This window comes from Heliangelus exortis, chromosome 1 (genome assembly GCF_036169615.1).
Source record: "Heliangelus exortis chromosome 1, bHelExo1.hap1, whole genome shotgun sequence".
In the NCBI taxonomy this organism is placed as follows: domain Eukaryota; kingdom Metazoa; phylum Chordata; class Aves; order Apodiformes; family Trochilidae; genus Heliangelus; species Heliangelus exortis.
Genome location: NC_092422.1, coordinates 150,489,063 through 150,503,158, shown reverse-complemented (window position 1 = coordinate 150,503,158; position 14,096 = coordinate 150,489,063). Strand labels below are relative to the sequence as shown.

Sequence of the window (14,096 nt, the reverse complement as noted above, 5' to 3'; positions counted from 1 at the left end):
CCAGAACCTCTGTACTCACAGGAATGTAGTTGGCATTAATGTAGTCAGATCCTTCTTCTTCATTCATTGAAACTAAGCGGACACGACTGAAATCATCTGTGAAAGGAAATAAATAAATAAATTTGTCTTTCAAACATGACTCTCATCTCCAACTAGGCAAAATTTAAATTATTCACACAAAAACTGAAAAAAAAAAAAAGCATTAAAAAAACCAATGTTTGCATCAGTAAACACAGTATGGATGCACCATCACTACTGCTCACAACTGCCATTCTTTTGGGCTCCCTTAGGTTTCATTAGAAACGTAAGAAGAATATAGTAACACTACTCAGTAGCAGAAATGATCTTGTGTTTCTCACCTCCAGACTCCTGTCATGAATAACATCCCCCAAAAGATACATCTCATCAAAGCTAACAAAAACATCTGTTGCCTGGTTCTCTCTAAGGCCAGGCTTTAGAACAGGCTTCTATTAGTCAGAAAATCTGCCGTGATTCTCCAGTTCTTTTATTATAACTCCTATTTCCCTCTCGAGGGAGCAGGAGCCTGTATGTATTGTACTTACATGGCAGGATGTTTGTGTAGCGATTTTTACAACGATTCATGGGAAGGTCAGCAGCAAAGTGGGGTATGTCAAGCCCAATCAATTTTAGCTCCTGGGGTAACAGAAAGAAAAACACCAAGGTCGAACTCACAAACACTCAAAAAAAATTTTTTTTGATGATTACTTGTGGCAGGTACCAGACTGAAAAATGTTCATAAATCACTTTATAAACTGACAGCAGGATTATCCCGAATTTTGATATCTGATACCTCTGAATTTGGCTCCAAACATGTTGCTAGAGAGGAATGATGTGGTCCCTCCTACTGCTGCTGCCAAAGCGTGGCTGCCAGGCAACTCTGGGGCTGCAGGCTGCTTCTCTCCACCCCCACCTAATTAGCCAAAATGGTGTCAAACCAGGAGGCTGACCTGTGGTGGTTTCTGTGGTGGTTGTCCAGCCCACTTAAAAGGTTATCCTCAAGTTCATGAGTGGCTTTTAATCTTGATGCTGGGGAAAGCTTGGAAGATCTTTCTAGTCATTGCCTTCAGCAGCTACATCTAATAGATGATACATCAACCAGAGACCTTTTGACTGGCAGGAAGGGAACATGTCAGCCACCCAGTATGGTGGTAACACTCTGACAGTCCTCCCTACTCCTTTTCCATATTTAAGTATTTGGGAGATAGCCCTAAGCTTTTTAGTTTTATACTACTAAACCGACTTTAAATTCTGGATAAGTAAGAGAATATTCCTGAACTGATCTAAGAGATAACTCCTTGCTCTAAAAGAGGCTTTTGATGTGACTTTCTTGTTCCAGTGCTTCCCCTTAAATTAAGGGCACTAAATAAATAAAAGACATTAAAATCCTGAATTCAATCCAGGCTGCCAGCATGTCCTGAACTTGGAGGAAGTGTGTCAGCCTGACAATTATCTTGAAATAAATGTGGTGAGCCACTCAAATCAGCCTACCAAATACAGTCTTAATGATACCAAGGCCCATTTTTAAATTCTGCAGAACTGGAAGTAAAGCTGACCCACTTAGCAACAGCACACATTAAACAACACAGAGCACAGGAACACACCATGCAAACATAAAAAAGCTGATCCAGGCATAGAAGTTAAGAGAGGACAAGGTCTCCCCAGATTTACCTCAAATTGCAGAGAAAATTTATAATCTGAATCTTTGGCCATATCCTTGATGTAACCATCAAAATCATCCAACTGGACAGGGCTTTAAAAGAGAAACACATAGAAATTAAGGAAAAAACCCCAACTTTTTTGTACATTTTATTTCTATTTTCCCCCAGAACACTATAAAGCCATGAGTATGTATTTGCACATATTAATGCTAGAAAGAAGCAATAAAGAGGAAAACAAATATCTTGTGATTCATTGCCACCAAATGGTGGGCATATTGCTCATTATCTGCATCTTATGGTAATGGCACAAGACAGGGAGGCTGCCATAGGGGTACTAATCCTTCTGTCAAACCTCAATATTGTAGCTGCTGGTGCTGACTATTGTAAGCATAATTTGGGTTGGGAGGGATGGAGTTGTCCCAGCTGAGGGTGTCCCACCAATGGAGGGAAACCACTGGTCTGAGGAGAAGAGAATGGCCCATACACTCTTCCTACGATTCCCTGGCCCTTGAACTGTTTTTTCAGGTGGGGATGTCCCAAAAGCATATGTAGGACCATGATAAACAGTGATTCCCCATTGCAGACCCATTCTCAGTATCATCCCACCAGCTTGATTCTGGCACCAGGGAAGCTTGCTGCTGTAACCAAGTCACCTTTTGTGCCATATAAAATGTAGCTTTCAGACATTTTTGCATCTGGCAGAGACACTTTTAAAACCCATCTAAGCTTTGCTCATGCAGAAAATGCCTTTCATATTTAGATTTTGATTTAAAAAAAAAAAAAAAGTTCCACAAAACAAACCCTTAAATAGCATTTTGGATGCCACTGCTTTGACTGCAATATCTGGTGGCTTTAAGAACTACAGACATTCGTCACTAGAGGTCAAATTGTCCTTGCAGAGAGAAAATGGCTAAAGAAAGTGGGATATTACTATACAAAACCACTCAAAGCTTCATCAGGTCCCAATTAGCCTTCATTCAGCAACTCCCATCATCCCACACTCTTTATTTGCCAGGTGAGGCTCTATCTGGTTAGCACAGGCACAGCCTCTGAACATAACGGAGAAATCATTAGGCTAACACTCTGCATAACGAAACACAGGTAAACACCTTCCCTCACCTAATTATCCTGCTCTAATTTACAAGCTACTGAAGCATGTACACAGTAATCTTTTAATTTACTTTGAGGCAATATGCCCAGAGGAACCTGTCTTATCACCATCTAATTACTCCTGTTTACCCGTTAGCATTAATGATCTAATGTTCTAGCAACAACCCTAATGAGATCTTCATGTCAAGTGGGAAATATCACCACAAACAAATGCATCCCAGTTTTTCCCCATTTGTAATTTTTAACTAAAGATAAGCTCTGTTGGAATCACTAAGTTGGCTAATTGATCTTTTCCCAGATGATTAATTTTCTATCAGTAAGGAGCTGTTTTACCACAACCTATCTGTTGAGAAGAATTGCTTTTGTCCAATTATTGTTTGTTTTCTGCCTTCAGGTACCTCTCACAGGACAAACTCTCACAGTTTAACAAGAAGTTTTCTGTATCTGTAACTGCAATATCACTAATACTATGTACTCCATGATGTATGTTTAGTCTAAGATGATATATATTTATATTACTTTAAATATCAAAGAAGTTACATACTTGGTTAGCTTTCTCTTCTTTAATCCATTTTTACTCCTGTAAAAATAAGAAGTGTTTTTCAGTCATTAAACTATTGTATAGTCTTTATTCAAAGTTAGTACTGATTTAAGAACATGTTTCCTGTTCACCATCACACTCAGGATGAGACTGGTGACGGGAACTTGGACATTTTTAAGCTGATAGCAACATGTCCACCAACAACACCAGGATGCGTTTTCATTCTGTGTCTCTGAGAAGGAGCTGCTTATGAAAGGGAAAACCTGTGCCCAACACAAGCCATGGGTCCTTTACAAACCCTGAACCACCTGGCTTTGGGTGGGCCAGGGCTGAGTCCGCAGAGCCAGAGTCTTACCAAGCCTGGTGGGAGCTGTGCTGTTGTAGGGGATGGGGCACCATGGTGCCCCCAGGGCTGCTCTGGCTCCAGCAGGCTGGGAACACGGATACCAACACTAGAGAGCAATAAGGAGTGAGAAGCATCTCTTGGCTAAAGAGGGAAGATCATCATTTGTAAATTCAAGGAAGGGTGAAGGAAAAAGGAAAGGGCCTGAACACTATTTCCCACCGATTTCATAACCTGCTGATGATGATCAATGAAGACAATGGCAAACAACCTACTGACACCAGCAGGACTTGAGCACAAACCTTAGATAATTTTAATTGACTTTGAGCAGCTAGAGATAATTATGCCAGTCATGTAATACACTGTCTTCATGTGATTTATAAGTGCTATAATTCACTAGAGACTATTGTGACAAAGCTTAGATGTGTTAAGCTGTATAACCCATGAGATATGGACTTAAGAACTCCACTACAATAACTACCATAATATGGGTTTTTTGGAGGAAGCATGTGTGCATAATCATTTTGTTGTCACACAAAAAAGTTAATCAATCAATCAAATCAGATGCACAAAAAGAGTAAACCTGGAATAATTTGGCTAGAGCTGATCCCCTCAATCAAAACAGCCACAGAGCACAGATTCTCACTTACTCTGAAGGGATTTTAGTAGTGTAATTATTTGTTTTCCTGGATATTAAACAATATCTGTTCATTCACCACATTATAATGATGCTATTTTTAATATCATGATATATATTAAAATTAGTTCTAGAGAACTTAGACCAAAACTTCAATTAGTAAATTAAAGGTGTAGACATTTAATTTCAAGAGAATGAAAATATACAGAAAGAAATGTTAAAACGTAGAGTATTTTTAAAGGAAAAGAACCAAAAAACCAAGCTTCCAAACTTAAATTTTACAAAATATTCAGTTATGGAGCGGCCACAATGTGTATAGTAATTTTGTTACCTTGTTAAGGTATGCTACTATAGAGATTTACATGGCAAAGCTTTAATTTTCAAATATTATAGACCTCTTCATAATAGCATGTTATCTATACACATACTATCTGTATAGTATATGTACATTAATGTGTACCATACACATAGCCTAGTAGTATTTATTCTACATATTCAAATATTTTTTTTCCAATTAAATCTTAAAATTAATTTTTCTAAATTATTCAACACATTTCTATCCCCTGTGGCTGTGGTAAACCTTTTAATGTCAGTAACACTGAAATTCATTTCAAATGGAAAAAATATCTCAGTGCTGTTTATGATGAGAATGCTTCTAAGAATGCTTCTCCAAGGAACACTTCAAGAGGCAATAAAACAAATTATTGACATCCAATTCTTGGCAACAATTTCCTGTGCTTTGGCAGTCTCAAGAGGCCTTCATTTCTTAGCATTGCAATTGTCTCCTGAATGTTCATAAATGTTTTAAACCAATTTGTTTGCAAGACAAAGACATGTGAAACATTAGATGGTGTTTCATCTGTTCTTCCATTTACCCTATAGATTATAATGCTAAGAGAGGTATTAATCTCCTGTCATTCAACTTCAATCCCTTTAAACCTGGTCAATTAGACTAAACTGGGTATCTTGATTGAAGAGGAAACCTCTGAGGACACACATCTGGAAAGGTGAGTTAATGCATATTAATACAGAGAAAACAAAAAGAAGCAAAGGGATAAAAGAAGACTCTTCTAGAAACAGCGCCACTGACAGTGCCCACCTTGGGCTTTTGGATCATTAGTGAATTGAGAGACATAATGTGACCTTCATGATAATAAACCTGCTGCCTCCATCAGTGGGCAACTTCAGTGGTTGAGTTTACATCAAACAAGTTGCAAGTCATCTCTCTAAGGCTTATGTTATGTTGTGAAAGACATCCATCCACTCCCCAGCTGTGAGGGTGGACAATAACCTTGTATTTTCATGGGGGAAGAAATGGACCTTTCTTTAGTTACATAATGTCACTGATCTCTTGGCCCACTGAAAATTTAGTTGGGTTTTCCTACAAACCCAATGTGACCCCAGGAAAACCAGTCTCAGAAATCCCTGTGCTGAAGATTTTGATGTCTGACTGCCAAGACTTTAGTGCTGCATGGTAAGGCCAGGGAAAATGTTTGATTAAAAATAATTCTTAGCCTCAGTACTACATTTTTGTAAACCTCTATACCTTGCACTCAAGACTACCAGGAGCTTAAGTTTCTTTTATATAAATTAAGCATTTTTATATCAGCCAATTATAATTATTCGTTAAGTGATTTGTAAACCAATTCTGATTCTAAACCCTAGGGCTTTGTTGGTTAGGTATTTAAAAATAACCAATCAGTCATTTAGTAAGTCTTCATAAACTATTTACAGACTAAACTACTGAACATACACACATACACAGAGAGATGCACACACAAGGATCCAATTTTTTGCATTTGGGGACTGCCAGACTGTATCAATTCTCAATGAACTATTTTTTCCAAAACCAAAGATTTTATTAATGTTAGGAGAATGTAACTGAGCTCCTAAAAACTGAGGTATTTGACACACACACCAAACAGGTGAGGCACAATCAAACCATTTTAGTAATAGAAAAGCAGCAGCAGCAGGCAGCAATGCCAGGCAATGCATAGATGAGTAACTGGAACAGAAGAGGCCAGAATTTACAATGAAATGGCGAAAATTGCAAAAATCAATGAGATCAATGTGACAACTACCATAAGATTAGCTTTTTAATAGCAAAATGGGTTGGAACATAATCAGACAAACTAGATGAAGCAGGGTAGCAAAGACTTTGATACCCACATCCTCTCCGATCCATGTTCTAGTACAAGAAAATTATATCTTCAAAAGGTTTGACACATTTGAAAACAAAGGTATCCCACATTTTTCATGTAATAGAAATTAACATTCTTTAGACATTGCATACGAAAAAAACAAGTAAAACACTTACCAAGGATTTATATAAAATGCCAAAAGATAATCAGTCCAAAGGCATGAGGGTAGCAGAGTTAGGAAAGCAAATACACTTCTACGCCTGTGAGCATTAATAAATAACATACATAAAGATGAAAAAGTGAGGAGAGTTAGTAAGACAAACAGAAATAAGGATATCAGCAAATTTTAAAAATCAGCTAAACTGATAAAGGCTTCCTCTTACTTATTTAATAAGAATATTATTAGCATCCATAGAAGTTTTAGTCCTCAACCTGACACCCTGTGTGGGATCTTCAGCTACTCAAAATAAATTTCTACATGATCAAAAGAAATGTTTTTTACAGTACTGGTTCAGCCCTGTTGTTCTAAATCGATGTTAATAAACTGGCAGATTTTTCTAGAGTAAGATGTGGTTTTAAATTTCATCCAGAGGTTTATGGCCATTCCATGGGCACTGTCAAGTCTATTTTCTGTTGTTTTGAGATACTTCAGGACAAATATATTTTGTTTTTACCGTGCACAGCTATGATAATCTCCCTCATGTGTTCCTGCAAGTGATCCTCTGGATATCAGAACATCCGTATCAGAGAGAAATTCAGATCATTCCAGTATCTCTTAATACTCTCTACTGAGAGAAATTTCTGAAAACAGCCATATGACATTTTGCAGAGTCCCATTTTTAAGTGCTTTAAGTTCTCCCCTAGGTTTTCAGCAAAACTTTACTTGACCTTCTTCTAACTGTGGTTTCTATGAATAGCTATTCACAGCAGATTTCATTTGTGACTGAAGGAACTTTAAGTACAAACTAATTCTAAACTTCTCTATTTGCAACCTGTTTACCAGATTCTGTTTTAATATATGCATATGTAAAGATATATATAATACTCATTCTATGATATAGTCCAGGAAACCCATTCAGGTCTATTCTAGCTACTGGTGGATTGGGCAACTAGTACTTTGCCAAAAGTGAATAACTCATGAAACTTAAATAAAAATTACCCCACTGGCAGGGTATTTTTGCCAAATATACCCTCAGTGTGTTTTTCCCCATCAGAAAATCTGCTGTCCTAAAACCAACACCATCCTTCTACAGCTGTTCTGAAGAACCAAAAACTGAAATTTCCCTTTCCAGTACTCATCTCTTACAAAGTATGCAAATATTGGGTTTTCCCTGAAATACAAGTCATGTCAAATATAATCATCTCTCATGTTATGCTTCCAACCAGTGGTGCAAAGCTTCTGCCCAGGAAGCAAGAACTCTAAGTTATGCTTGAGTAAGTTTTGCTGCTGAAGAGAAAATGGGCAGCACAGTTTCTGCAGTGGCATTGGTAGGGGTTGTGTGAGTCAACCAGAAGTGAGAGCTCTTTCTAGTTAATCATATGTGATAGTGGGTGTAGCATCAGGGTCTTTGGGTTTGTCCACTGGTAGGGTTTTTATGGAACTTGAGTGAGGATGAAACTGGGTTTTCCATAAGCAGATTTCTGGTGCCACAGAGAGGTTTTCATTAACCTTAGGACAGAGAAGTGATGATGTTGCAGGAATACACTTTCCTTTGGGAAACACTGAGTGGGGATTTTACTTCTTGCCTACAGAGGCAGAAGGAGTTCAAGCCTCACTCTTCTTTCATCATCAGACCATAATGAGAAATTTACACAGCTTATCAAATCATAAATGTGCTTGCAGACCTACTTATATTGTTCATAAATTATTAACTGCAACATCTAAAAGTTGATTTGACTCAACATATGAAAAAAATATCATTGCCAAATAAATACAATATGGTTTTATGTGGAATTATATGGTCTTTCACCTACTCCTAAGGTGTACTGAACTATTTTATTTAATTAAAAAAAAGATGTAGAGATTGCTCAAATCCTGACAGCTCTACTGGGTTTAGCTTCCTTTAGGAAGCAGTGGATATGCCCGTAGCTCCCTTACTAGTGCCCTGGAATGAGCCCCAATCATAATGAGTTTCTTAATCCTTCTGCCTGTTCTTAGGTCTATATTTTCCATTTGGCTGCCTGGGTGGACAGTGAGTCTGGTCTTGACACTAAGACAACACAAAACCAGATATTACTAGCTCTTAGACAAGCCAGAATGATAAGATTAGGGCACACTGCCTTCAGTTACTGCAAGTTTATAGAGATATTAAGTAGGAATGTTTTACCAATTTTTGTTTTTATAACATAATTGATGTATGTATACATATATGCATTTATACACACATATACACACACATACATGTACATATACTAAATCAAGAAACAAGAACTTTCATATCCAAACCTATTAATTACTTCCCCTTGCCATAAAAACCCTTTTATTATTTTAATAATATCTGTTGCTAGTTTAATCATTTGATTCAAGCTTGGATATTTAATTAACATGAGTGTTTGATCTTCTGACTTCTTTGCATTAATACAGTCCAAGCAAGAGAAGCTGAAAGAGAGATTAGTTTGTATTGCATACAGCTGGCTGCTATTAAAGCTAAACCAAGCAAGTGAAGCTTGTTTAATATCCAGTTAATTAGCAGCTCAGTGAGGTATTGACAAGATTTGCTGGGCTTGTTAGTTCAGTTTGCAGGCTTATGAGCAAAAGGCTTGTTGTGGTGCAATGTGAATCCATTTAATTCTATCCTTGCTGGCAGCCTGCATCCCATGAGATCATAGAAGCAGTTCCCTGCACACCAACCCCTCTTTCCAGCTTCTTGGTTGTCAAAAAAGATGACCCTGGGTGTACACCTGAGTTGCATATTTTCTTATTCTTATATGCTGGAAAGGGCTTGATAGTATGCTTTTAAATATCTCTGTTTGGGCTTGCTTTGAGGCAAGAGTATTTTGCAGAGATTGCTAATAACAAACCAGGAAACTCTGGGTCAGGTATTAGCACCCATTTGATTATCAAAACAGAAGTGAATATGACCACACTGGTGCCAGTCAAGTAGCTCTCAAGAGCCCTTTTGCTTCCATAAAAGCTAATTCTACAGACTTTGGTTGTCCAAATACTTCTCTTTACCTGATGGAATCAGTGATGGTTTAGTGTCCATAGTGAATGCCTGCAATTCCTGTAGATGGGTTTTGTAGACTACCGAGAATATGGTTTGTTTTGTTTTTTTTTTCAAGGCTTTTCAACAGCACTGATCATTAAGGTACAGTAAATAGTTGAGCTGCTTTGTCCTTGTCTTGCAATGACAAGGAAAAATTAATTAATGGCACTGTATGAAGACAGTTGCTAATTGGTCATCTGCAGGTAGGCTTACTCCTGGATGTAAATATATCTCTGTGAAAGTGCTAATGGATTTATAGATCAAGTTTATACAGTTGTGTTATTTTAGGAAATATGTCTGTAAGAGAAATGAAAAAAAAACAAACCAAACTTCCCAAAACACCTCTACACAACTTGGCTGGCATGTATATACATCATTCTCAAATAAAAATAAGAGGTGACACAATACATAGTCTTACACCATCGCATAGAAGTTATATCAGGTATAGAAGTTTTATCTTAAAAAAGAATAGTGATGACAAAAAAAAAAAAAAAAAGCTTTTAATGATTAAAGATCCTGTTTGCTGAAGAGCAGAGATGGGGAAAAATGTAATTAAAAGCTTTGCTTCAAGCACTCACCAGTTATAGGGAAGCTTTCCATCCCTCTCTAAAGATGCAAAATTGACAAAGGTTCCAGCCCCGCACTCCCTGTTTCAGGAAGATCATTGGGTACAAAATTACAATTTTTAGAGTCACAAGGCTTATAATGACATTGATGTAAGAGAGAACTCCCAGGGTTGTGAAATGCTGAACATTCACACCTATGACTAGGTCTGAGGTAATCTATGATAAGCACAACTGAAATCCCTTAACATAGTCAAGACACAACACATAAAATGCAGTGTCTGCTAAATAGCTGGTGTTTTGCTGCTGGTAGATTCTTCACTTAAGTTTCTTTAATCTTAAATAATTTCCTTTGTTGACATGGGAGAGTAAATTAATATAAAACATATTACATAGAATATAAACTAATGAAGACTGCAGGACCATTCCAAGACCAGGAGGTGAATCACATAAAGAGGGTTTGGAGAACCCTCTGTAATTCATTCAGGCCATAATATAACCCACATGAAAGTGAACTGTTACAGATAAGACCACCAAGAAGAGGAAGCTGAATTTTAATATTTATATACAAATGACTGGTGCAGACAGCTAAGGCACCACAAGTTACATAAAAAAAAGGCTTACTTCCACAAGGTAACTTTTCCCAGCATATGTATGATAGAGCAAATGTGGTTCATTAACACTATACAAGAATAGAAGGACCTGAGATCCCTTCTGGATTTGTGGGTCTCAGTTTGACTTCATTTTGACTGCATCTTGCCTGTAAATAGGCAAGATCTAGGTTAGCCCAACTGCTCTATTCCATGCTGCAGTTCCCATAAGAAGGAAGCCCTTATCAATGCAGAATGTGGACAACTGCAAGATCAGGATTTGAGGGCAGACTGGAACATGCCCTTGAGAGAGCTCCTCAGGGCCCTAGGTACATCTTTCCTTGTTCTGGGAATTTGGCTGCCAGGGCTCAGGCTTTATATGTCCTCTGACACCCAGCATCCTGGACCTGATCTTAATCTGTCGATGCAAAAAACTTCCTGTTCCAAATCATATGAAAGATTTGCAAAGCATCTTGATGCCTTGCTCATGCCCAGTTGTCTCAGATCCTAGTTGCCCTTTATGTTACCAACACAACCCTTTTGTAATAAGGGACTGCATTTCATGTGGACCAAACCTTGCAAAGCTCAAAATGAAATAAAAGTTGAGTTTCATATCTCAGGTCAATTATGAAAGTAGATAGAGGGAGAAGACATGATATTCATAGACAACAGCAGGACAACTATTTTGAAGGTATCCTTTTCACAAGCATCTCAAGCATAACCCACACACACAAGCAAACCCAATTGCAGCTACCTTCATGACATGTTTGTTACTGTCTGAAATGTTTGGAATCGTCACAAATCTGGACTTACCTGGCCATTTGTAGATGCTTTCTCCTGAGTACAACAAGAGTCACCAGCAGCAGTCCAATCAGAAGGATGCTTAGGATGGCTAACACAGAGATAACCACTACATTGGGATTCATCTCAGTGACTGTACATAGAAACAAGGGCTCTTGGTTATTCAATTCAGAAGCATCTTGGGCTTTTTTTCCTCTGACTATTGATAGTGTTACTTTTCTGAACTTATCTCATTCAGCCTGGACTGCTACAGACAGAAAAATCTACCACTAGAAAAAAAGGGAGGTTTTGACCACCTATTGCTCTTATGAAATTTCTGTGGGGATGTCACTTCACTCTGGCATTTGGTTACATTTTAGTATGTTCTGATTATTTTATTCCTTTCCAACTGATAATCATAAAATAAGAATGAAGGAACACAAAATACAGATATTCATTATCATTTGTGTCTCCAAAGTACATTTTGACTCTCAACTTGCTTTCTTCAACATTAACATCTTTTCTGGCCCAAAAGCAAAAAACCCAGGGTAAGCCTCTGTAATATACCTGGCTGAAACTGACTGAATTACTTTGGCAAACAAATCTTTAAAAAAATCAAAATATTCTATTTTAAATATGAGCTGGTAGTAACTCTTGTTAACAAAGCCTTGATTTTTTTTTCCATATTACATGCTTATCACTATTACTTATCACATGCTTATTACTATCAGACCAGATACCCCGTACTGCTCATTATGTAAGAAACAGTCTCTACTTTAATTCCTCAGAATAACATAACAGTCACAGTTTTCTGAACACACATTTTTTTAGATTAAAAATCATGGGGATGATGCCACTTCAGCATGGCACGGTGTATGATGTACACAACCAGTGACTACAGCCATACAATTCCTTAAATAAGGAGAGGTGACACTGGTCATGCTGAAGGGGAGACCTTGAGGAAAAGTCCAGTGCTCTGGGCAGTTCAAAACTGATATTCTTTCTTCGGAATCTGTACAGAGCCAGGTTTCATGACATGCCTAGGGAGATCCTGCCAGCAGCTATCTCTCTAGGGTGTGACTGCTCGAGATCCTGCAGAGGCTTTTCTCCTTCTCTCTCATCCTATCCCTACTTCCTATCTGAAAACTGAAAATTATTTTTGCCTAAGCAGTTTATAAATGTGATTTCACTCTTGTTTGGGCTTGGCTGAGCAGACATTTTTTTCCATAAATGTCATTAGGCAGTACCCTGATGTTCAGCCTTAACACAACAAACCAGGTCCCTGATTTCTGAAAGCCAGTAAGGAACTGAGCCTCTAGTTTACATTTTTCCAAGTCAGTCCCCAAGAAGGGATTTTTTTTAAGGACTTCTTGAAGCTGCTTCCCCTTCCCATCCACATCTGTCAGCCTTTCCATGACAAAGACAAACCCTAGGGCTAGCATTACCCAGAGCAGCTTTAGAAAGCAAACAAAACCAGATGTAGCTGGAGGAGGAGGAGGAGGAAGTAATTGGGGAAGTGCTGCTTACCCATGGTGGAAACTGCAATGAAAGTGGGGACGCTGGGACTATTGTGGCTGAAGGTGGTCACACTGCAATTGTAGGAAGTGGCAGGGGTTAGGCTGGAAATGGTCACTACGTGTGAAGAAACAGTGACAGGTTCCTGCAGACATGGGGAAAAACGCTCAGAAGTTTGATCCTTCCGTAAATGCAAGAGCACAAGATGCAAGAGCCCTCTCCAACCATATGTTTGATCATTTAAAGTCAGATCTGGTGAAAGAAACTGGCTCATCAAAACCCAGGGAAGGTAACCCAGGAATTTTCAAGGTGCCCTTGAAAATATTTTCAAGGTGCCCTTGAAAATAGGCAGGTAGCCCAACAGTCTGGGAGAAAAGGGGAGAAGAACAAGGGTGAAAACAGCAGTGGGAACCCCAAGGAGCCCCGGGTCACCTTGGGGACGGGCAAGAGGGAGCCTCACACGCTCAGTGGGGGAAGCACTGTGACTCTTGGGGACATCCACAAAGGGGGCAGAGCTCAGGGTTACTAAGCCTTACAGGTAGGAGGAAAACAAAGTTATTTTTCAAAGCCAAGGCAGTCACAGTTTCTGCACCCTTGTATGACTATGTGACACCTCTGCCTCTGAGGCAGTTCCTCTGGACCTGAAGAGCTGTGAACTTTGAGTGGCCCAGGTGAAAAAGGAAGCTGAAGCAAAACCTCTGAAAAGTAAGTATGATCAGATATCCCACACCTCACTTTTTCTAGCTAGTACAAACTCTTTACATAACGGATTTATACAATATTTAATTACTATGTCTCTGATAAACACATTTGTGTTTTATAAATGATGACAAAAGCAAAAGAACACACACAACACATCCATTGACTTAAGAGATAAAGCTCCTTAATGTCCTCAGATGTTTTTCTCTGAGGACAGAGATGTTTTTCTCTGCTCTACAGCAGAACCAAGGGTGGTAAAAACTGGGGGACACTGAGCCAGTGGTTTAGATAT

General features: G+C 38.5%; 1 protein-coding gene across 1 annotated transcript in view; it reads right to left on the bottom strand.

Moving 5' to 3' along the window:
• Positions 1-14,096, bottom strand: part of PTPRO (protein tyrosine phosphatase receptor type O) — a 149,148-nt gene that overhangs the window by 12,340 nt on the left and 122,712 nt on the right. Inside the window, 8 exon segments of the mRNA XM_071732992.1 lie at positions 20-96; positions 564-654; positions 1,690-1,771; positions 3,334-3,369; positions 6,628-6,711; positions 10,236-10,304; positions 11,624-11,744; positions 13,118-13,250. Of these exon segments, the coding sequence (XP_071589093.1) occupies positions 20-96; positions 564-654; positions 1,690-1,771; positions 3,334-3,369; positions 6,628-6,711; positions 10,236-10,304; positions 11,624-11,744; positions 13,118-13,250 (693 nt within the window).